Below are 23908 nucleotides of genomic sequence, written 5' to 3' on the forward strand. Positions count from 1 at the left end.
GATGAAATTGATCTTTAGACACTAAGAAAGCTTAGAGGCAATTGATGATGAGCAAGAATCTGTCACTAACACACGGTCAGGTCACAGGATTGTGTGTGACCTGTTTCTTCACCCACCTTGCGTGCCAGGTGAGGTCCCAGTAGTTTTAGCTGGTTTGTGAAAATCGAACCCACTTTCAAAGAATAAATATATATTATATTTTGATAACAAAATCATTAAAATATTTTTTTTAAGTTTTGAAGGCCAAATCCCTCCTTTTGGCATAATAAATCTTAGCCTTATACAAACTCCTGCAACAGATCCCCACCACTGACCACTCTGAAGGGGACAATGCTACCCCGAATATGTAAGTAAGTTCTGGTATGTTTGTTAAAGAGACAATTATAATACATTGCCATCGTTTTTTTCTGAGCAGCGTTTTTTTCTGTTCATAGTAGCATTGTTTTTGAGAGCAGAAAATGGGAACTTCTGTAGAAAAACAGGACTTCAGTAGAAAACCAGACATCTCTGTGGTTTGTTCATTCAATGGAATAACATACCCTTCCCTGTAGACTTTATAGCTCATATTCTTTAATTTACTTAAATTGATTTTTTTTAGTCTTGTAACTCCCTCTTGTGAAGCTGGGCTCCTTACCTTATTCAACAGTAACATTTCTGATTGTCATCTGTATCATAATAGAAAAGGAACCACCAGTTTTCCTAATTCCTGGCTTCTTTGTGTCTCATTGATATTTTCCATGTTTGTTTTTCGTTTAAATTATTCAGAAAGATTCAGGAGCAGTGTGTACCATATACCCATGGAAAGCAAGATAATCCAATAATTAAGATCTTGGGCATGGAGTATAAGCCTCATATTGGCCATGTGACTTGGGCAAAGCTTACACGGTCTCTAAGACTCCTCTATTCACAGTACAATGGCTTGACTTGTAGGACTGGCATAGACGTAAATGGGACACAGCCCATAAACTCCTAGCAGTGTCCAGTACACAGTCAGCCCTCAGACAAAGCCAGTGGATGGCGAAGATGTTGCGACAATGCAGCATTTATATGGAATTGACTTAAATCCCGAGACTGGATTTTTTTTTCACCATTTGAGTAAATAAGTAAAAGACATTGAATAACAATAAATAGGCTTTTAGTGAACATTTACCGTTCAACTGCCTCTCAACTTACACACCCCATATAAATTTGGTTACCTAGGTAACGTTGCATCTGAAATGATGCAGGATGCTGACAGGACCCTGACAGTCCGGGACAAGCCCTTATGATGTGAGGAGGGCCAGCTTCAGGATTTGGTTCATCTAATATTATGTCTCTTCTTTGAAGCGAGAAGCACTATTTCTGCAGGAAATTTACTTCTGATCTGTCCCTGTTAACTCACTGGCAGGTGCACTCATCCCTCAGCTGCTGTAAGAATTGGCTGCTAGAGTCCATGGTTGCACCTTAGTCCAGAGAATTGTCCGCAGACCGAAGGGGCAGTGATGCTCAGATACGCCTAGCAGAGGAGACTGGGGCTGGAGGAGGAGGAAGCCTCTGGCAGCCAACGACTGCCTGGAGGAGGGGAGGGGTACAGCCCAGCCCCCTCCCCTCAGTGTGCCATGACTCAGTGGAGCCATTCCGGCTTCAGTGTTCCTTCTGGAATGGGGCTGACCTTGGGCTGCAGCCGGGCCCACATCTTTGCCAACTGCTCTCCCTGAGCCATCCTGCTTCCTCCCTCCTTGCAGGGGGGCCCTGGGCAAGCCTCTCGACAAATCCCTCGTCCAAGCATTCCAGTCTCGAGCTCTATCTACTTTTGGGAACTCAGCCTAAGAAATCTTCGTAGTACATTTACTTCTTAGTACAGCTGTCTTAGGAAGAACAGAGTTGTCTGTGTTGTTTCTCTCTAGATGAATGCCTAAAAAACTTTTGCATGTCTTTGAATACTTTGTGGTTTTGGTTTGTAGTCCTGTACACTTATTTAGTTCTCAGAGGTTAGTAACCATCATAGCTTGGTGGACCTCCTTTAGATCTGTACCTATGAAAGAAGAGAAGCCAACCAACTATTCTGGTCCCCTGAGATATGTGGGTGGCAACAGCATTTTAATGCTTTTCTTAACATAGTTCCTACCATGCCAGTAGGAGCTCTGACAAGCATATCATATTAGCTCAAGTACAATAACCTAAATCCCATGAGAACTTAAACACTTCAGTACTGCTGCCAGAAGCGCGATGGAGAGTCAAGCTTCTGTCTCCGCTGACCTGCTGTTAGACCGTGCATTGGAAGGGAAAGCGATCGTCTGCATGCCTGTATAAGCTCTCTATCAACTTAACGTTTTTGTAAGACATCACAATGTTCCAAAGATCTTTCTCCAAGAATTGAGATGAAAGGCCCGACACTGGTGGTCTTAGAAGGTATTTCTTTGCTCTCCTTTGCTAATAAAGACATGGCCACAAACAGCCTATATATTAGCTACTGACTATCACTCTCATTTGGGCAAGGGCCAAACCACAATCTGACTTTGAATTTCTGTTCCGTTCCAGGCCACGGCATTTGCAACGTATCAGGTGCTGAGGAATTCGTGGGCAACGACATTGGTTTTACGATTGCATTCCTAGTAGACCTGTCAGTGGCATTTGGTGCTACTAATAGGAATGGCATCTGGGTGTCATAGGCACTAAATGAATTTTCTCCATCCCTCACCCACACAGAGACTCGTCGCTGGCAGGTTGGATGGCTGCAGGACAACGCTGGCTTCATCTGACTAATCTCCCGTCGTAAATGCCCAGCGCTGCGGACTCGCCGCATGAGTCAAATCTGGCCTCCAGGGATCATTTGTTCGGTCTGCCCAGTTCATTTCAGAAAAACTGAGTCAACTGGAAAACTAATAGAAATTAGATATGTGGACCTTGATAATCAGCTTCATTCGGAAACGGAAGACTCTACCAATACTGGACTCACAGCCCATCAGAGTTAAGTCATATTAACACGAAGACACAGATGAGGAACGAATGGCAACGCGAGGGGGAAAGCGTGGGAACTGTTTGCGAAGGAGTGGGCTGTGTGTAGAGAAAGCGTATAGTAAAGGGCCGTCCCCTGCAGCTGGTCACCGCAGGGGCTGCTTGCAAATCCAGAAGGAACAACGGGGAGAAGGAGAAGACCTGGAACCCAGAGAGTCAGCACCAGGTGAAGCCTGCCTGATAGAGCTGTGACCTTGGGTGAAGGACACAGCCACTCGTGATGGGACCTCAAGGAGGAAGCTGGAAGAATAAATGTCCAAACCTCACTCTCCTGTCCCTCTGATTGCTTGCTAGCGCTCCTGATTGGCAAATAGAGACTGGAAGCTCCAAGGCCAGGGGGCCTCTGGAGGCAGTCCGTAAAGGTCAGTCTTGGGGGTGCAGAGCAGAACAGAGAAGGTCCGAGCGAGGGGTCTGGGGGCCAAACCAAAAGTGGCCAGCCCGATTGGCTGCTCGGTCTTGGACACAGAGTTAATATTCTACTGTTTGCCGCAGCCCCACCCTGAAGCTACTCATCACTTGCCTCTTACCGCTTGTCCTCATGCTGCCCCTCCAGTGCTTCTTGTAGGAAAGAACCGTTCTCCACCAACGTCTCTCACCCGAGGGAGCCAGAAAAAAAGAGAAGACCAAATTCTTCAAAAAAAAATGTGAAAGTGTGTAGATATGGATATGTGTATATATATAGAATACATACCACATTTTTCTTGTAAAAGTATGACTATGTGTTTAATAGATAAATAAAATATACTTGGTGTATGTGTATCTCTCCCGATACACCCACATTTGTATCTATGCCCACGGACCTTCCTGCAGTGTAGCTGCAGGAAGTACCAAGTGCAGAATGCCGTGGCACACCGGGCCTTCACACTCGCATGTAGAACTTGGACCTGGCACGGACATGGCGCTTATTATTTTCAAATCTTTATTGTGTTTCACCTTAAGTGTTTCTATATTATCCTCAAATATCAGCTGGCAAATAACTGGGACGCAGAGCCAGTTTCCTGCCACTGAAATGACGCTCGTGTTGATCAGGTTCCATTGCACTGACACACTCGAAGGGGGCGACGGCACACCAGCAAGCAGGGTGACAATGAGACAATGTGTCAGACAGCGCTCTAAGTGCTGGGCTATGTGCAACCCTGCAAAGTAGGTACTTTCCTATTTCATAAATGAAAATTCTGGCTCTGCTAGCAAAGTGCAGAGTCTTGTTTGAGGTGACATAACCTCGCTGGTAATTTGAAGCAGGAGCAAGAGATGAGGTACACAGTCACTGAAAGGAACCTTTAAACACGCGGCACAGTTGTGACAATAGGGGCAGCGTCGGCAAGTATTTCAAAATCAGTAACAATAATAATATTGATAATAATGATAATAAGTGGTGATATCTGAGTCCTTATGATGCGTCTGTCCAGTAGGATGCTTAGCATTTGACAGATGGAATAAGAAATAAATTATTAAGAAAAGCTGCGTATCTACCTTTTCAAGACAATTAGATCTTCGATTGTCCCTCCTCTTTCTCATGTTTTCATCTTTCCTCTCCACTAGACCCTTCTCATTAGCTTTTGAATAAGCTTATGTCTTCTCTGTCTTAGAAGACAAACCATTCCTCAAAACAAAAATACAATAATCCTCTTAAGTTTTCCTACCTGGCTATCACTTACATCATGTGTCTAAGTTTTAGGGTGTCATTCCTAGAAAGAGGTGTCCCTAACATCTGTCTCAGGGTTCTAAGCTGCCCTGTCATCGGTGGACATGGTCTGCCGGACCCCATTCCAGGACGGGGTGAATTATTGCGTGCAGCTGGGCCCTGTCAACTGGCTGCTCCTTCAGGGTCTGTCTCCTGTCTCGGCTTCGGTCGTCTGGCACGGGGTCATGCCCTTCCTGGTGGCCCAGCATGGGCATCAGAGAGGTAGGAGCCAAGTGGCTGGCCATTTGGGCCCAAAGGTAGATATCTCGGAAGGGCAGCATTTACTCCCAAAGTTCTCACCTGACTGGCTGAAGATGCTTAGTGGCTAAAGATTAAATTCATATTAGAGTGAATTAAAAATTGATGAATAACTTCTTTCCCCAGAGATTCTGATCTAGTTGATCTGAGGAGGAAGATGTATATCTTGACAAACTCTTAGTGGTGCTGTATTCAGTTTGGATCCTCTGCAAAGCAGACACCAATATGAGGTGAACATGCATTACTTTTTTTTTCTCCTGGGCAAAGTACATGTGTGAGAGGAAATGGAGAGAAAGCTGGGGAGGGCTGGGGGAGCCATCGGAGCACAGTGCCAGTCTGACTGCAGTGAAGGGAGGGACGGTTGGGCGGAAGCATCTCAGAGTGCCGTGCAGGGCAAGGAGGGCTTAACGAGGCTGTTGGGTGGTCCTCAAACCAAAGTCGCCACCTGAGTGCTTCGGGGCCTTTCAGGAAGAGCCCAGGCAGGCCCAGGCACTGGCAACACAGCCACTGGTCTGTGGCGGGGGGCGTGGTGTGGGCACAACTGGCAATGGATTTCAGGGGGCAGAAGCTGAGGTCTTTGGTTAGTTAAGCTCCCCATCATCAGGGGTCTGTAAGGCACATTCGTTATGATTTTGAGACAATAGGATGAGAAAAGGAAAATAGACATGGGCTGTAGTTGGAGAGATATTTGGATTCAAGGCAAGGTTCCCTGCTGATTTTGAATGGGAAAGCCTTCAATGCACTCGTAAGCCTAGGTGAGGGAAACTGCACGATGGGAGAAGCTGAAGGAAAAGAAGAGGAGGGAAGAAAAGATGGATAGAGAGGGTGTGTGTACATGGGGGCGGAGAGAGAGATTGAGAAAGGGACAGAGAATAAATTAATTGTGGAGCAAGAAAAGTCCAGAGCAGGCAAGGGGAAGAAATGGGATAGAGGTTGTGGCTTGAATCTGAGAATTGACATCTCAGTCTCTACGCTAGTGTTTGGATAAGGGGTGAGGGTTGAACACTGTTGGAAGTTGAAGGAAGTGGCACTTGGTTATCTCAGTTTTACATGAAATGAGACAAATTGTCAGGAGCACAGACGGAAGGTTTGGTCTTGAACAGGAGGTACCCCCTCCTCTGAGGCTGAAGCACAAAGGTAAGAAGGGTTCAGATGTGGGTGGCATCTCGTTACGGGAGAGAAAGGCTGAAGGTTTGATTTATTTGTGGCTCTTCTCACATGACAAATTCCATACATACGACTATAACAGAAATAACAGTATATTAAAATTAACCCTTCAAATATTTATTCTATATTAAGATGATTGTTTATTACATACATCTTTCATAGTTGTGTGAGTCTATTTCTTGGTTGTATAAATCCAAACTCTAAAATATTCCCTTGACTTAATTTGGAATTTTAAAAACTGATACTCTATTGAATTTATTCTGTTCTCAGTCAATCAGAAAAAATCACTGGAAATATACTGCCAGTGTATTATGCAAATTTGTTATCAAATTCAACAAACAAAAAACATTCTGAACTATGTGATTTTATCTGGTATTAAATTCCTCATGTGAGCGTAGACGGGTTTCCCTGTCAAAGAGTAGACATCGAAGTATTTCAAAATTGGCGGCGATCTTTGAGGTCAGTGGCTTCTCTTTGGGGGGCTTGACTCTTCCAGAATCTATCAACTGAGCAAAAGAAGTTGACCTATTTTCAAATTTCACTGTATCTGATGGAAATTCCACTTTACCCATGCAAAGGCATTGAGGTTCTTTGCAATCATTTGAAATTATTTCAATTCCTTGAGGTCACTCTTCAGAAACTCTTTTCTTGAGTGTCGGGATTTTGTGTTCTGTACCGTGGTACTTAGTGTTCTTAGCATTTGGGGCCCCGACGCTTCACGTTTTGTTTCTGGGCTGCTTTGGGAAGAGAGTGCGTCCCCAGAACACCCCAGTACTAACACCAGGATGTACTCATTTGCTGGACAACTTTCCTGTAAAGTGGTTTTTGAAAGAGCTCCACAGAGGTCATTGAGAAACAAAAACAAAAACTGAAAAAAGTCTTCGTAGTAAAGAAGCGCCATAAAAGGGTAATGTCAAAGCCCCGATTTCATTCTGCATAATTTTAGAGCAATCCACCTTCGTTTCTACTCCAGTTACAACAGAACTTTAAACAGAATACAGAATTACCCTGTTAGCGTATGCATCTGCAAAAAGAAAACTTATTTTAGATTCTTCTTTAGTTTTTATTTTAGGTGTGCATACCCAAATGCATACATTCTTATGAAATAATTAACACATATTCACAATTAACACATAGGGACAAACTTTATACAAAACTTTCTGCTACAAGTATAATTTTGAAAAACATTGAACCCACCAGCTAGAGAGAAGAAAGAGTCAAAATTGGAGGTGTAAATGATAGTTTTCTCCTTGTGGATGTTTGAAAATTTCCTTTTATATTTCTTTATGGTTCTTCCTTGTATTTCTTTAGACAACATAGTCATTTCTTCTCAAATAATTGTTTTGGGATGGGGGTTGCTACTGATGACTTACACGAAGTATCTTTATAAGTATATAGCCCAGGCAGAAATGGGATGTTTAAATATTTAGTAATTCCTACATTTCATGATACAGTCTCCCCAGATGTTGATTAAACAGAGAGATCACTTTCTAAGTCCACAATGTCAAAACTTTATCAAGATAATCATAATTTTATAACAAATGATAAGTAGTTTTGTGCGTTTGTTTTCTGTGATAACCAATAACATAGGCCAGTTCAAACCCAGACTTCACGTAGGTACAGATGACCCAAACTGAGGGTTAGTCATTGTCATAGATGCAACCTGAAAGAAAAACACCACAAATTTAAATAATGTCATGCGAAACATACCCCGTGAGTATTCCAAGGTTGGAAATACGGTTGATTCAGACGCTCCTGGTTTAGGATTTTGAAAAGTAGAAGCTCATACACTTATTTAACTACTGATCTGTATTCAATTCCAATAAAGTTTATGGACAAGTTTTAGTCTCTGTCAAAATGAGACTCAGGGTTATTTTGTTTTATTTGGCACTGAATAAAATGTACCTTGCAGAAGTGTCTACAAATGAGGTTGAAAATATTAAATAGCAATAAGAATAAATTTAAAAGGAGATTGAAGGTGACATGACTAACACTATGCTTCCTGTCAGTTGAGATTAACTTTTTATATCATACTTTAGGAATAGATAATGTTTGGGGAATACTGATTTTATAGGTTATGAAATAAGTAGCAAATGCACATATTTTTTTGTGGGAAAGCAGTTGGGCAAAGATGTGGGTTCATAGTATAATAAAAATTCACCGACTATTTTCCTCCGTCTGTTTTCAAAGGAAATAAATGAGATTCTTCCTTGATTTCCAGTCATGTGTAAAAACAATTTTTTTTCATTATAGGAGCACATGTACCTTTTCTAACAGTTTCAAGTGATTCAAATTCTGATCAGATTGGAAGGTTCTAATTAATCCAGCAAGCTACTTTCAGTATTTGTAAGAACAGTAAATTCACTGTTCCTGTTCTCTGCGGCTGGTGCCACGGGGGACTCACCGTCAGCAATATCGTCATAGATTTCTCCATCACTGTAAGGGTAGAAAACACATTTTACTTTAAAGAAAGTACCTTTTTAACATCAAAGCAATATTGAGAATAAAAAGTTGATATACGATTTGATAGGACACAGGCATTTAAGGGTGAGAAGTTACTGTGCATTTATAAATGGGAAGAAATTTCATTTTCATCTGCATCTTTGTTCATTGGCTTCATCTAACCCTCTGTTTCATTATTTAAAAAAACCCCACAATTTATTTCTGATTGTCTGGCACATCAGATAACGGAAACACGTCTCAAGAGCACAGTCCACGCCTTCTTACTCTTCTCCAGACCCAGCAGTGAGCCCAGTGCAGAGCTGAGCTTGGGAAGAAGTGTTTTTGTTGGACTAAACGAACTGACAAATCCTGGAGCATTAGAACCGCTGGAGGTTCTAATAAAAAAATCGTCAATGGATTCATTATACCTGTTAATATCAGATTTATACTTTCACTTGAACTTCAAATGTTAAATGACATACGATGATATATGACATAGGAAATGGATGCATCATTTTTGCATGTTTCTAAGTATAAGGTACAAATATTAATTATAAAACATACACATATTGGTTATAGAATAAGCAGCCAAGATATAGTTACTATGGTGATTCCTATGTTACATAATTCTAAAAGTATTTATGGTGACAGGCAGCATCCATAGTAATAGTTCTGGCTATTTTTACATATTTTAGGTTTTACCTGGCCCCGAATCTTTGCAAAATAGTCTATTCTGTTCGACTGAGTGTCTTCTAAGTTCCAAGAGATATAAATATGAGTAAGACATAAGCTTTGATTTCAAGAAACTTATAATCTAGCGGAGGAGGAAATGATATACGTGTAAAAATAGAAAGTACTACAAATATTAATATAGCCTTGAAACGTAGGGTGCAGTTTCAAAGCCCAGGACTGTAAGGTGACTTTGCCACTTAGACCAGACTGCATGTGGTCCCTGTACCAGCTCTGCGCTTTTGCCATGGAACAGCCGCAGACCGTTCGACCGCTGCCAACTGTGGCAGATGCTCTGAGTTCCCTATGTCTTCTGTTTGGATTCTTTCTCTGAGATCGAGGGAGGCTTTGGCTAATGGAAATCTGATACAAATGCAAAGAGCACAGATTTTCTTATTACTCATTCAAAAGAATCACAAGTGTTCACTTTAGTAGGTGGTAAGCCAACAATTACTTACAGAGTACACTTTCTAAATTCCCTCGCAATCACCCTGCATATTCAATGGGGAAGATGTCGTCCTATTGTTTACCATACATTCTTTCTTTGACATTTCTGCCTTTCATAGAATAAAACCTACTGAGAAGTCCCATGGCCAGCACTGTGAGTAATGTTCTGAAGAAAATGGAAGTATTACAAATATTTTTCTTTTGACTCTATTCTGGTTTTCAGACAGAAACCTTAACTCTGATTTGTCCCTTTCTGCTGGTGTTGGGTTGTTTATGGACATGGTTTGGGAATCCTCCTTGATTCTTTTTAGGCTGAATTCTGCAAATCTTTGTATTGGAGTGTGGCATAACTGATAATGGAGTTCTTTTCTTGTGTCAGTTTACAAGGAACAGAATCTCATAATGTTTTGGGGGACTCGAATAGCACACTGCTACCAGACCGTGACAATGTCTTATTCATAAGAATAGAAGAATCATTGACTACTATCTCAGTTCTGGCATGCCTCCCAAAAGACAACTTAATGCTCTACTATGTCTGGTATGAGTAAAGAAAGGTCCTCCAGTTAAGGGCCAGACTATAAACTGTTAATAGGTGACACTGACACCTACTGTGCAGACAGTAATTGGTCACTGATCACTGATTATTCAATTCAACCCACCGCAGTAATCAGGAAGTGAAATGCAAAGTACTGATGAAAGTGTTAGTGGCTTCGACCTGTCTCCCATATTTGCGATGTGTCTCCAGTGAATACATAAAACTGTGAACTGTAGAATGATGGATGAAAAGGGTTTCTTGTCTATTTAAAGTGACGCTTCATGAAACCCTTAACTTTATTATGGGGGCTGACATTTATATGACATTCGTATAGTGTATTGTTTTAAAATGTATGATAGTTCAGTAGACCATATTATTTAAACAATAGTAAGAATCTTTCCTAAAGCAAAGCATAATTTTTTTTTACAAGTATAATAAGAAGAGAAAGGACTTACTTGTCCACCAAGTTACTCCGAAGAACATAACCATCTATGAAAAAAAGGACATGAATTTTATTAGTAGTACAGACTTGAAAAATCTTTACTATTTCTTTTAATATAATATAATATAATATAATATATTGAATAATTGTATCTGTCTTCAAATACAACCCATTTTTTTGTCTACTTTTCTTTCCTTTCTTCTTTTCTCTCTAATTTTTCTCTCTGATTTTTCTCTCCTACATGCCTCTTTTTCTCCATTTACAATGCTTCCTCCTTTCCCCTATAAATTAAAAAAAACATGTTTTTACTTCTCTAAACTACTTCTCTAAACTACTGCAGGTTGTAGTATAAGGTTCTTTGAAATTTTAATCTATTTTTTAAGGTGACACCCATGTGACCCATTTGAGGAAGAATTTAGTAAGCATAGTTTCTCTGACTACTAAAGTAGTTCATAGGTAGGCATTTTAAAGACCACCACATTGAAGACTTCACATGTTGAAGGTTATAATAGTGGGCAGAATCCGGCCTGCTTTCAGACGCCAGTTCCCCCGGGGCTGCTTGGGGGAGCAAGCATTGTAACGGTCTGAACACAGCCCTGGGCTGTGCAGTGTGGAAGGTCTTCCCCTACGGCTTGTGCCGCTTGACGGTCTCAACAGTGGCGTTTTCATCTGTTATCGGACAAATCATTACAGAAGAACACGTACAAGGGGTTCTAGTAACTCCCTGGGTAAGTAGAAAATAGACCATATTATATACAAGAAAGCAAAATATATATATATTTTTAAAAATTTATTTATTTATTTTTAGAGAGGGAAGGGAGGGAGAAAGAGAGAGAGAGAGAGAAACATCAACGTGCGGTTGCTGGGGGCCATGGCCTGCAACCCAGGCATGTACCCTGACTGGGAATCGAACCTGTGACACTTTGGTTCACAGTCCACGCTCAATCCACAGAGCTATGCCAGCCAGGGCTGCAAAAAATATTTTTGAGCACCTCATGTTTGCCCCTCATGGTGTAAAATGCCCTTAGGAAAAATATGGACCATTTTGTTCAGGAAATGTCTGTTGACATCTAATGACTAACCTTTCAAATGATTAGCTCTGTGTTACTGCCTGAACTGTCTTGTATTCGGGATGTCTGCACCAATGATTGCCTTGCCAATACAGCCTCTACATCACGTCTTTCACGGAGTCAACTACAGGTCTTGATCCACTTAACACATAGTTTGGGTTCTAAATCGGAGTAAATATGTAAAAATTGCAAAGCAGGAAGCTCACAAGTGGAGATTTATGCAAGTGATAATGAACTTACTTAAACACCTTGATGTCCTATATTGTTGATTTAACATGTAAAAACATATTTTTAAAATGTTACAGTCATACAACTGAAATGGTAGATTAAAACTTAAGACAATGAACTTTCCCTTGAAATATTCCAGCATCAAAAACTTCACCAAAATATTTTATCCAGAAATTCACCACCTTCAGATAAAAACTGTTTATAAGAATAATACTGGGAAAAGAAAGAATCAAGGTTTTCTTTGAATTCCTGTAGTATGGAAGTAAATGAAGCATGTTTCAAAATGATACAAGCACAGTAAAGTACTATTTTATTACAAGTATGAAAAATTAGACCATTGTATACCTTCTTTTTTACTTCAGTCAAAGCAAAAGTAGCAGAAATTATTAATGCCAGAACATCTACAATGAATACTCATCATCCTGGGGTAGTCTTTGATATCACAGCTCTTTCATTCATTTCATGTTAACAGACTTGAAACAATTAAGGTATAGATCATAATCTAACATAATTATATGTGTGTCTCTCACATGAGAAAATTGGTGCAGATCACAAGGTGTTGGAGTGAATGGTGGTTTTGTGTCAGGTTCTAGTGACTGACATCTGCCTTTCCCTGCACTTCCGTCTGGGGCCCAAATAAAACATGAGCAGTTCTCAGGCCCTGGCTGGCATAGCTCAGTGGACTGAGCTTGAGCTGCAAACCAAAGTGTCGCGGGTTCGATTCCCAGCCAGGGTACATGCCTGGGTTGCAGGCCGTAACCCCCAGCAACTGCACATTGATGTTTCTCTCTCTCTCTATCTCCCTCCCGTCCCTCTCTAAAAATAAATAAATAAAATCTTAAAAAAAAAAAACAAGAGCAGTTCTCTATAGACAGTAATGGCCCCCAACTTTTTTTAGGTAAAATTTGTGGTTTTACTTTCATTTTGAATTTTCTCCTAAAAACTGGAAAGTAAAACAATACAACTGTGTTTCCGTGATACATTCATGTTTAAGTTAAAAAGTTAAAAATAACTACACATATGAACTGAAGCTTTTAGCAATGACATCAGTCTCATTGTGAGTTGTTGGGGCTGTATAGTCTCTGAACTGAAATTAAAAGGTGGAAAATTAGAGAAATGTATAAGAAATTATAAAGTGTTGTAAGAGACTAGAAGTATTCTGGCATCAAACATATTTCTGGTTTAAAAAAATCTTTGGAAGATTAAGAGTGACAAAGATAAAGAGAATATAATCATGATTTTGGAAATCAAAGGTTTTTATTTTCTTGTGCTGTTAGGTAAACCACTTTTTAAAACTCAATTATGCAAAAATTGTGTGGACCTGGATAAAACACTATCTGTAAGTAAGCACTAAAACAGACCTTTACATGCCACAGTTAGTAACTTGTGATGTACGTCTTAATGATCTAACTTCACAAAATAAATTATAAAGACATATTCTCTTAGATTCTCAGCGCCCTTTTATATTTCCTTCTGTGTCTTGACTGTTCAAGAGTTGGCTTTCTCTTCTGTTGAATGCTCCATTTTCGTTGCTGTTGTGTGTTTGGTACATAAACATCAGTGATTGCAAATCTTTTTAAGAAAAATGTAGCAAGGAGATTAAGCATGGGACAGCACTGTACTGCTGTATTTTAGTTCCCTAAAATGATGTGATAATTGGGGGCTCATTAGCTATAAAATGACTATTGAATAGCGTTTTCACAGGGCTAGTGGCTTTCTATACAGCACCGTTTTTGCTGTGTATTGCGTTTAAAACCCTCTGCTGAAACGTCATTCTGTGGAAAGCACGAGTCACGACAGTGTCAACACAAGTGACTTGCCATGAATTTTTATATAACCTCTCCATTATAGTTCCTAGAAATACTTTCTCTGCAGTAGAAAAACGCTTTCTTTGCTCACATGTTCCATGTGCATCCATCATAAGGGAATGATAATGAAAAGTACAAACTAATGAAATTAATTTTAAAAAAAACCACCTTATGGCTCTTTCTCACGGAGAATGACTGTCGTGTCTCATTAGCCCTGTGATGTGGTGGGTTTGGGCAGAGATTCTCATGATAATAGGAAATTGTTATTCGGAATCCTCACATGCATAGAGCAGAACACAGTGGCTTGGAACAAATGTTCTGAAATATGTGGTGGGGGAGAGCCAGTGAAGAAAGCAACGCCCGCCCCCAGTATGTGCTGGGTTCTGTCTTCACGGAACATTTGCCCGCTGCAGCGCAGCTGCGGGCCCCAGGACGGACGGCTCACCTTGCAGAGGGGTGCTGTGAGCACGAAATTACAAAGGAGATAGAATACCATCTTTCGGAAACGGATAATATCTGCATTCTAATAGTTTCCACTTTGTTTTACTCGATAAAAACGACAACTGTTATTATTTCCTCATTATTTCACTTGTTGTGAGCAAGTCCAGATATAAAATTAAATGTATTCAATTTGGTCTCCTGCAGTTTAAAAACAATGAAATCGTATTCCATAGATTAACCCGGGCAAGTAGAACAATGCCCAATTTCAAGGAAAAATGCTCATAATGTAATAAAAAGAAAAAAGAATATGCAGTACATAATACTGAATATAAATTGTTACAGTATCCTAGTTTTATGAAATTTCTCTCTTCCTCTCTCTCTCTCGGTCTCTTTCTGTTTCTCTTCCCCTCTCTCATTTCTGAGGCTTCAAATCGGGGTGACTTCTCGAAGTTCTGAATTTAAAACATTTTTTTTCAGTGGGGATGTGTTGTTTTCAAACTGAAAACAAAATTACTTAAGCAAAGAAATGACCGGCTGGATTTGGGGAAACTTAAAGCGCCTTTGAAACCCCCCTTTCTCTGATGCTCCAAAGAAATGGAGGACATTTTAGCCACAAATAACTCAGATCATGTATCATTGCATATTTTTGTAGAAATTCATTTCTCCAATGACAAGAGATGGGAAAACTCACAGCTAATGAGACATTGAATTGTGGGATATGCACCAGTACTAGGGAGAAGTTCTAAACATCTGGGACCACACCAGAAATATCTCCTGCAGGTCTCCACGCCTCTGCGATAGCGCCCACAAGTCAGTGGGTAAGACCTGGTTAAATGGGATACCGCCTGTGAAAGTGGTGTGTGCTCTGACTCACAAGGGGAAGGGATTACTGTTCATTCTTTAGCCTCTAGTTTCTATTGTCACCAACCTTAGGTTTGAGTAAGTGATGCTTTCTTTCCTTTGAAGCATTACAGAAGGGAGAGCAAGGAAAACACTAGGGTCACCATGGTGTTGGGTTGCAAATGCCTTTGCTGCTAACCACAAGGTGCAGAAACAAGGAACTGAAAGGTTTAGAGGCTCCCGAATGACATGCAACAAGTGAACCACGTTACTAAGGCTCAGACAGAGGACTTCTGTTTTCTAACCAATTCGACTATACAACAGACATTTTCCTGTGAGTGTTTGTGTGCCAGGCTTTTATCTGGTTCTCTGGCTGCAGTCTCCAAATTGTGGAATGCAATTCAGCAAGCCCTAAGCAAGGTGCCAGGCACAGTAGAACATGTTGGCATAACAATGTTGAGAACAGTTCACTGAAGCTACTCTCAGAGTCTAATAACAGACTGGTGAAACAATAAGGCAATTACAGCAACAAAAGTAACAGTAGTAGCTTGGTGGAGCAAGGGAGATATTAGTTGTGGTGGGATGGCTGGGGAGTAGAGAGTGGACATGTTTCCAATTGGACGTGCCAAATGACAATTGTGTTGTTTTAAATGGACGATTATGGGCATTCCACGGAGAATAAAATAGTGTAGAAGGAAGAAATAGCATAACTAGTCGAGGAAATGACAAGTAAGTAGTTTGTAGGTCTGGGTGTCAATTGCACATGGGAAAGAGTTGATGAGGATGAGGCTGGATCAGAAAGGGGTGCATCTGCGCAAATGCTGGTCTGAAAGGGGGGTTTACTTTGTTTCCTGGAGCCCTGTTGATACTTTATCTCCAGTAGGGCTTCAAATCTGAATACCACACTCCACCTGCCTTGTATCCTTTGTCCCACATTCCATTCTCTCCTCATCAAAGCCAACCACACCTGGTCCAGGGTAACTTTAGATCCATTTTTCTCACCCTCATCACTGTGTTTGGTTCTTTTTTTTAAATGTATTAGTAACACACTTAGCTTGTTTTTTTTTAGTTTATTTTTTTTAAAGATTTTATTTATTTATTTTTAGAGAGAGGGGAAGGGAAGGAGAAAGAAAGAAAGAGAAACAACAATGTGTGGTTGCCTTGTGCACGCCCCTTACTGGGCGCCTGGCCTATAACCCAGGCCTGTGCCCTGACTGGGAACCGAACCGGGGACCCTTTGATTTGCAGGCCAGCGCTCAATCCACTGAGCCACACCAGCCAGGGCTGTGTTTTGTTCTTAAAGCTTGTGTCCCTGAGTCATCTTCCTGTGTTTAAAATTTGACGTGGAGTTCACATTTTCTGTGCGGACTAACCTAGCTCGTGTGGGGCAGCCGTGCTGGCTGGCCATCCCATTTCAGATACAGGACAACAAAGCTTTGAATTACTCTTTCCTCGACTTTAAGTTAAATAAGCGTCTTTATAAAAATTTCACAAAACATGCTTCCATCTGTCTGCTTTAATAGCTGACAGAGTCAAAGAAGACAGGAACTGTCTTTTCATCGTATGTCATATTACAAGCATCCAAGTAGGAAACGGAAACAAGAGAATTGGCACAGTAGGAAAACTGGAAATTCTAGGTGTGACACGACACATGTTACAAATTTTAAAACCAGGCCAGAGCTGGTGCCACTCACTACTTTCTCACCGTGATTCTTACATTAGTCCACACAAGGATAAGCCAGGGATGAGTTATGACCACAGATGCCATCTGACCCCACGGAGCTCATGACTCAGGACGTCAAAGGTGTGTCCAGGCAACTGCAATTTCAGTGCCCCCCCCACCCCCAGGGTCCTCCTGATGCTGGGTGTCTGTGGGACCTCATTTTTGAGAAGCACCAATTTGGCTCTGCAATGCGACAGATAGCAGGTGGGAACTGAAAAGAGGTGAAAATCAGATACATTGCTTGCCACACAGCAAGATTTCTTAATGTTTTCTGTAATGAACCAAGCATAGAACGAGAGAGTTCATGAAAACAGCAGCAATCATGGAACCCTGCGTGGCTGTTAAATTCTGGAGGGCTGTATCTATCCAGAGTGCCTATTTTCAACCAGAGTGCTGCAAGAATTTTTAAAACATACAATACCTATTTAGTCAGGGGCACTGACCTATTTTGCCTTAAATTGCCAAAAAAACAAAAATCACAGCCAACACAACAACAGCCATCTGGTGTGAATGCCCTGTCTTGAACCATAAATATATAGGTCATATAATGGAGCTGCATCTTATTGGTCCTGCCGCATAACAAGTTTGCATCTGATTGGTTAATTCTCGGTACCGGAAATCTTTATGTACACCTGATTTTTTAAAAAGTCACTGGGGAGCAGAAAAAGGTAGGGAATTACTATTATTCATTTTGTTGTAAAACAATAAAAATTATGTCTTTTTTGTCAGATCAGCAAAAAAACATAACTTTTTTTGGTGGGCCACAGAATTTTAGTCACTAGTGTAGGTGTGCCATGAGGTGGAAAAGGTGGCAAGTCGCTGATGTGGCGTAAGCAGTGACTTACATTTCCCTTCGTCATTCCTGCAGAGGACCTTGGTGTCATCCGTGTTCTGTATGACTTCAAGGGATTCTCCAGGCTTCACCGGGAGGTCTCTGTTCCCCCACTTCTTAGTAGTTAAGGACGGAGCAACTGTGGTTGAATAGAGGACTCTAATTTCACCATCGTACTGGGAAAATAAAAAATGCATTGCTGATTGATGACTAATATCAAAGTAATTCATTTATTGGTATGTTCACTAAGAAAATCTTTGATAAACAAGTATCAATAGTTCCTTGTTTTTAAAAGATAATGTAAGGACACTAAAGAAAAGGTTTTTTAGGGAAAAATCACATATAACTTCTTCAACTTAACATAGTATCTATTTTTAAAATAAAAAAATAACAAAAAGTTTAAGGTGCACATTTATTGCCTTGATACACTCATCTATGTCAAAATTATTGCCACAGTATTTAGCGGACACCTGCATCCCCTCATGCAATTACCATTTCATTTTTGTGGTGAGAACACTTACGATGTACTCTTCTAGCAACTCTCAGTGTCTAACACAGTCCCGCTAGCTGGGGTCGCCATGCTGTGCATCAGGTCTCTAGAACTGGCTCATCTTGTAACTGAACATTTGTACCCTTTGGCCAACATCTCTGTTTCCTCAACACCCTAGCTTCTGGTAAGCCCCCACTGTCCTCTAGGTTTCAATGAGTTTGGCTCTTTTTGGATTCCACGTTTAAGTGATAATACAATAATTATCTTCCTCTGTCTGGTTTATTTCACTTAGTGTGATGCCCACAAGGTCCATCCATGTTATTACAAATGGCAGGAGATTCTTTTTCATGGCTGAATAATATTCCATTTTATATATATATAATGAGATATATCTATATCTATATCTATATCTATATCTATATCTATATATATATATAATGAGATATATATATATCTCACATCTGCTTTATCCATTCTATTTCAGATTTCTTTCTTATCAAAGTTCAAAGGATGGCTTAATTTAGGTGATCATTAATATTGCATATATTATGCATCATAAGTTTTCTTACCTTGTTATAGGCATAAATTTAAACCTAAAATAAAATTTATAGAACATAAAGGAATTATGATGCATAACTGTGATATTGATAATGGCACTGCATTTTGGAACTTAAAAATCATAGATTTTTTTCATTAGCACTTTGAACTTCACATGATATTTTAACACAACATACTTTAAATTTTTTCCTGAAGTCTTTTTCTTCTTTTTCTTGCTTTTTTAGCTTCTTAGGGTCTATATCTTCTGTTTTGACCTTGGCTCCTTGACTAGGGAGGCAGAACACATGTAAAATAATACTTAGTTTAAAAAATAGAAAAAGAATAATGTATAATAGAAACTTTATTGATAACATGAAATATTTGTTAAATTTTGTTTTTAATTCTTTTTCTCAGAAATCCACTACAGTCACTGTAACAAACAATGGCATTCCATCATGCAGAAGAGGTTCTTCAAGAGAATACGGATTATGAGTTAAAATGGACATAAGAGATTGATGTATGAGGTTGAACTACATAAAGTCTCTGTGGCATAGTTTATATACGGTCACGTGTCAGCAGTTTCATATGATTCGACCTATTCTTGAACCCCTGACGCTTTTCATCCCTTCCTAGGTAATTAAATAAGTTGGTTAATGTCATAGAAAAGGCTTTCACTTGTACATGGGACAATGATGCTTCCGTCCCCTTCAAAGTAGGCCCCTGGGGACCTCACACAGTTCTCCCCACTGCCATCAGCTGCCCCACGGTATTTTCCTGAATCTCACCCATTGTCTGAAATCTCTCCCCTTCCAAAGGTGGTTTTACTTTTGGGGAAAGCCAACTAACTGGTGCCCTGTGACTTCTGACTGTCGATGAGATTCAGGAAAATGCGATGAGACAGCTGTGTGAGGTCCCAAGATGCCTACTTTGAGGGAGACTGAGGCATCATTGTCCTATGTACAATGTTTCTTGTATCTTCTTCAATAAATGCCTCTAATTTTCACAGTAAAAAATGATTTTTTAAAAAAGAACATTTTTTGTAAAAAATGAATTTTCCTGGCTTAAAGAGTTTATCCATATGCAAGTTTTTCCTTAACTACTCAAAGTGGAGCCCAGGTTGTATGCCATACACACCAGTGGGCATAAACCCAATTGTTGTAAGAGGTTTGTAAGCCTAAGACAGTGAGTGAGTCTCCAGCTTGGCTATATACAGTGTCACCTGGGAAGCTTTTAAAGAATAGCATTACCCTTGTGCAGTTCCTAGCAATGCAGATTACATTAAGTTAATTTTAAATTCTAGTTAATTAGGCTAAGTGGGGTCCCTGCACTGCCATATTTTAAAAGCTCCCCTGGCGACAGGCATGTGCGGCCAAGGTTGAGAGCCATCTGGTGGAGTTCAATACGGATGTTAGGGAAACGTCGTGAACCTCTTGCAGAAAGGAATTTTAAAAACCAGAATATGTGTGAATGATGAAACATTTTAAATACTGAGAGTAATTTTTAGGCGGATGACCTAAGATGAAGTTTTGTTTATAACTGATTTGTTTCTTAACGTTTGAATCCTAGGACTTAGTTCCTTCCCTGGGAGGTGAGTCAGCATAGCACCCTGCCTGCTCCCCCCTGCCCCCCCTGCGCCCCTGCGCCCCTGCAGCCCCCGACTCAGCGCCTCCTGTCCGGGGACCCTCCGGGCAGAGGTGGGGTGCTGTGGTCCCCAATCAGCACTCCGAAGTCATCGGAATATACATGAAAGGTAAATATTCCCTGCAAGCTATCTTTGAAGAGAATTTATTGACATTTATTTTAAACTAGAGTATTATGTTAGAGAACATAAAACTATTTTAAACTCTGAAAATCAGCAACTGGTAAGAAAACAGTTACGTATTATGTTAAATTTAATCAGTTAAAGTGTTTTTGCTTGAAGAATAGAGTCAGCGTGTGACTCTGAGCTCCCACAGAGCTGTTTTATGGAATGCACCGGCATTTCTGCAGTGATATACGACAGAAACGTGCATTACAAAAGATCCGGGATAGAAGTGATTTCCCAGTGGTGAGGGATATTAGAACTTAACATATTACTGAAGATTAGGTTTTCCATTCATGAAGAACCAAGAAGGGAGCATGATTCTCCTGTCATCTTTCTCGTTTGTTTCACCTGTCCAGGGCAATGTTCATGTATACACAGCACCGTATTTCCCCTTGGGTTTCTTTAACCCTTTAACTGCCTCTTGTTCGGCGAAATGAGTTGAACAGCCTTGATAACAAGCGAGTACTTCAAGTTCATGTATGCATTTTTACCAGTACAGCTCTGGAGATAGCACTTCTTGTATTCTACTTTTGTTACTTTCATCTTTCAACACATCAAGCGCAGAATCTTTTTACTCACCTTTCTTTTTTTTCTTGAAAAAGCTAGAGAGGTGTTTGCTTTTGTACACTGTATATATTAGAACATCTCCCTTATGTATTGAAGTATAAAAAAGAATCCTGCCATGTTATTTTCTATTTCAAAACAGTTTTGAAAAGGTACTCCTCTTGTATTAACTGATTTTAGATTTTTTTTTTTTTTTTTACAATTTTAGCCTAACATTAAATTGAAACCTTAGGTGAACCAAAGCATGTCACTATTTACGGCTTTTTAAAAAAAATTTGAATACAACCTTTGAGAAACTGATGTTTTTGTGAAAAAGAGACATAATAGAAATCTTGCTAAAGAAAAAAAATCCTCTTCTTTTTCATAAAAGATAAAAGTCTTGTGGAGGACAGAAGAGGCTTACACAAGGTGGGTGAAGGCTGACATGTAATCAAGAAGTGGATTCAAGACAAAAGGGTTTTGGGGAAAAAAGGTAAGTTGTGATCAGGCTCTCGAATCTTTTCCCGGTGAGTGAATGAATGAAGGAATGAAGGAATGCACTAATGAATGCAGCTATCTGTGAGTCGTGGAGCAGAGGATAATCAGGGGAGGAGGAGCAGGACCTCTGGGAGGGGGAGGGGGGGAGGGAAAGGGGGGGAGGGGAAAGGCGAGGGAGGAGAGAGACCCAAGAGGAGAACCAGGGTTATCCACTCACAAGGCGGGCCAGAGTTAGAGCTGGGATCGGGGAGAAGACAGAGCGAGCAGGGCCTCGCACAGTAGGTCCACATCCTATCAGGAAAATTCTAGTTGAATTGTCAGGAAATAGTCCTGACAATAGCCCTTTTGAATAGTCCTTTTTTCTAGGAAAATTCTAGTTGAATTCCCCTGAGCAGTCTGATTTTCATGACTTCATTGTAATGAGAGCATTTTAGTTACCTCATCTCAGCCGATGGAACGGGGTAATCCGAGGCATCCACATCGTCGTAAACTTCCTCTCCCCCTTCTAACAGAAGACAAAACATCAAATGTTCAAACACTGTTAGTGTACATTTTGACATGAGCAATTCATGTTGCAAGGACCACCAAGTAAGTTTGCTTGTGGTTTCTGCACATTTCTCCTGGAAACACTGTTCCTTTAAGGGGAGAGGTTCCTTTTTCCGTGGGTGCCTGTGTTGAGTCTCCCTGAAAAAACCAGTGACCGTGATTGTAACTATCATCCTCAGAGGGAAAAAAAAAACCCAGCGGCAGATGACTTGACGACTCACAAGTGTGATGTGTGGCAGGATTATAGGTTACCGACTAAAAGAGTTGGCATCCTGGCCCTTGGCAGTAAGAACTGAAATCAAGATTCTCTTGGGATTTGGAGTTATAATAATATAGGCCATTTTATTTTTATGTCTGTGTCCATGTCTGCTTCTAATCTCTCTGTCTGTCTATGTATCTAGCATTCTTTTTTGTTCACTGATCTGTTCCTTATTAACTTTTTTGCTACAGCAATATTAGGTGTATTAGGTGTGGCGCCACCTTAGAATGGAAAGATTATTATGTTAACAAGATTTCTGAAACCAGGAAGTATTGAGAATCAGCACTGGTGGAAAAAGTCAATGGTTTTTCCAACCTGTGATGACTTTTTCTCCCCCAGACTTCTTGTGGATAAAGATCCACAGCGAGTGAAGGCGAAGAGATGGGTGGAAGGGTACAAATATTTTAAGGAACGATTATCACAGAAAGTTTAAATGTTCTCTGGTAGTGGCAAGGATTTGATTTCTTTTAGAAACTCCTCTCTCTCTGCACATATGTATACATGCAGATGTCTTTCCCTACTCAGGTTAATTAATTTCACAGGATAAAACTTGCTTAGTTATGAAGAGTCCTTATTAATATGTAGGAAAAAATGACCTGTTGGTTTCCAGATAAGGAAAACTTAGTATTCCATTGTCATGTACTTAGAACACATACAAACAAAAGAAAATTAAAACCAAAAAATATAGTTTTTACTTAACTGATCACATTTGTTACATTTTATACCTGTTCTTCATTGAGCTGTCTCTCGAATATGTTTTAAAAATTGTAGATTACAATACAAGCTCATCGTTATTTACTGATCAATTTGAATTAGTTCCTTACATATTTTCAAATTTATAACTGAAAACAAAACCAGAAAAACGGCCTGGGAGAATATATATTATATTTGTATTTTGTTTGCTCTTTCAATTTATTTACAAATTAAAGTTTTTAAAAGCCCCTGAATATTCTTGTGAGACATTTTATTTTTGTTTAAATAAATCTAAGAAAATAATTTTAAAAATTTGTTTCAGTACAGGTAAAAAAAGATAAGCTTATTGAAATTATACAAAGAAGAAATGTTTGCATTTAGCAGTAGTGTGAAATTTCCAAATAGAACAGAATTATGCATTTTAAGGAATAAAAAATATTTCTAGATTTAGAAGGACCTTGGCGGCATCTGGTCTGGTTTGTTTCTAGAAATCTTTACGAGGAGGTCCAGTGTACCCAGCCCTGATGGGACTGGGGTGTGGGGGACCTGGAGAAGGTTGGTGTCCACCCCTGCTTGCTTATCCCTTTCTCCCCTGTGATCCTCCCACTGCAAGGACTCTTTATTATTTTTATTTTTTCTTTATACTTTTACTGTTTATGCTATTACAGTGGTCCTCACTCCCCCTCCCCTTTGCCCACCTCCATGCAACTTCCCCCCTTCCCTTTTCCTCTTCGCATGACTTCATCGTCAGGAAACTGGGGCCACCCAACGTGAAGTTACTCGACAAGGTTATATAATTCATTGTTTTCCGTCAGGGCTGTAGTCCAGATACCATGGCTCCATCCAGTGATTTCCCACTATCTTATCTTCAAGGAATGCGATGTAAAACATACAG

At 40.1% G+C, this 23908-nt stretch overlaps 1 protein-coding gene across 3 annotated transcripts in view; it reads right to left on the reverse strand.

Moving 5' to 3' along the window:
* Positions 1-7148: 7148 nt before the first annotated feature.
* The window catches only part of FYB1 (FYN binding protein 1), a 153387-nt gene continuing 136627 nt past the window's right edge, over positions 7149-23908 (reverse strand). For all 3 annotated transcript variants that reach the window (XM_045848262.1, XM_045848260.1, XM_045848261.1), the window contains 6 exons: positions 21954-22020; positions 18868-18958; positions 17657-17819; positions 10715-10748; positions 8511-8542; positions 7149-7769 (listed from right to left, as the gene is read on the reverse strand). In XM_045848262.1, coding sequence (XP_045704218.1) covers positions 7747-7769; positions 8511-8542; positions 10715-10748; positions 17657-17819; positions 18868-18958; positions 21954-22020 — 410 coding nt within the window. In that variant the 3' untranslated portion in view covers positions 7149-7746. The remainder of the gene's footprint in view (positions 7770-8510; positions 8543-10714; positions 10749-17656; positions 17820-18867; positions 18959-21953; positions 22021-23908) is intronic.

This window comes from Phyllostomus hastatus, unplaced genomic scaffold (assembly GCF_019186645.2).
Source record: "Phyllostomus hastatus isolate PE091 unplaced genomic scaffold, TTU_PhHast_1.1 phas_contig_58, whole genome shotgun sequence".
NCBI classification, from domain to species: domain Eukaryota; kingdom Metazoa; phylum Chordata; class Mammalia; order Chiroptera; family Phyllostomidae; genus Phyllostomus; species Phyllostomus hastatus.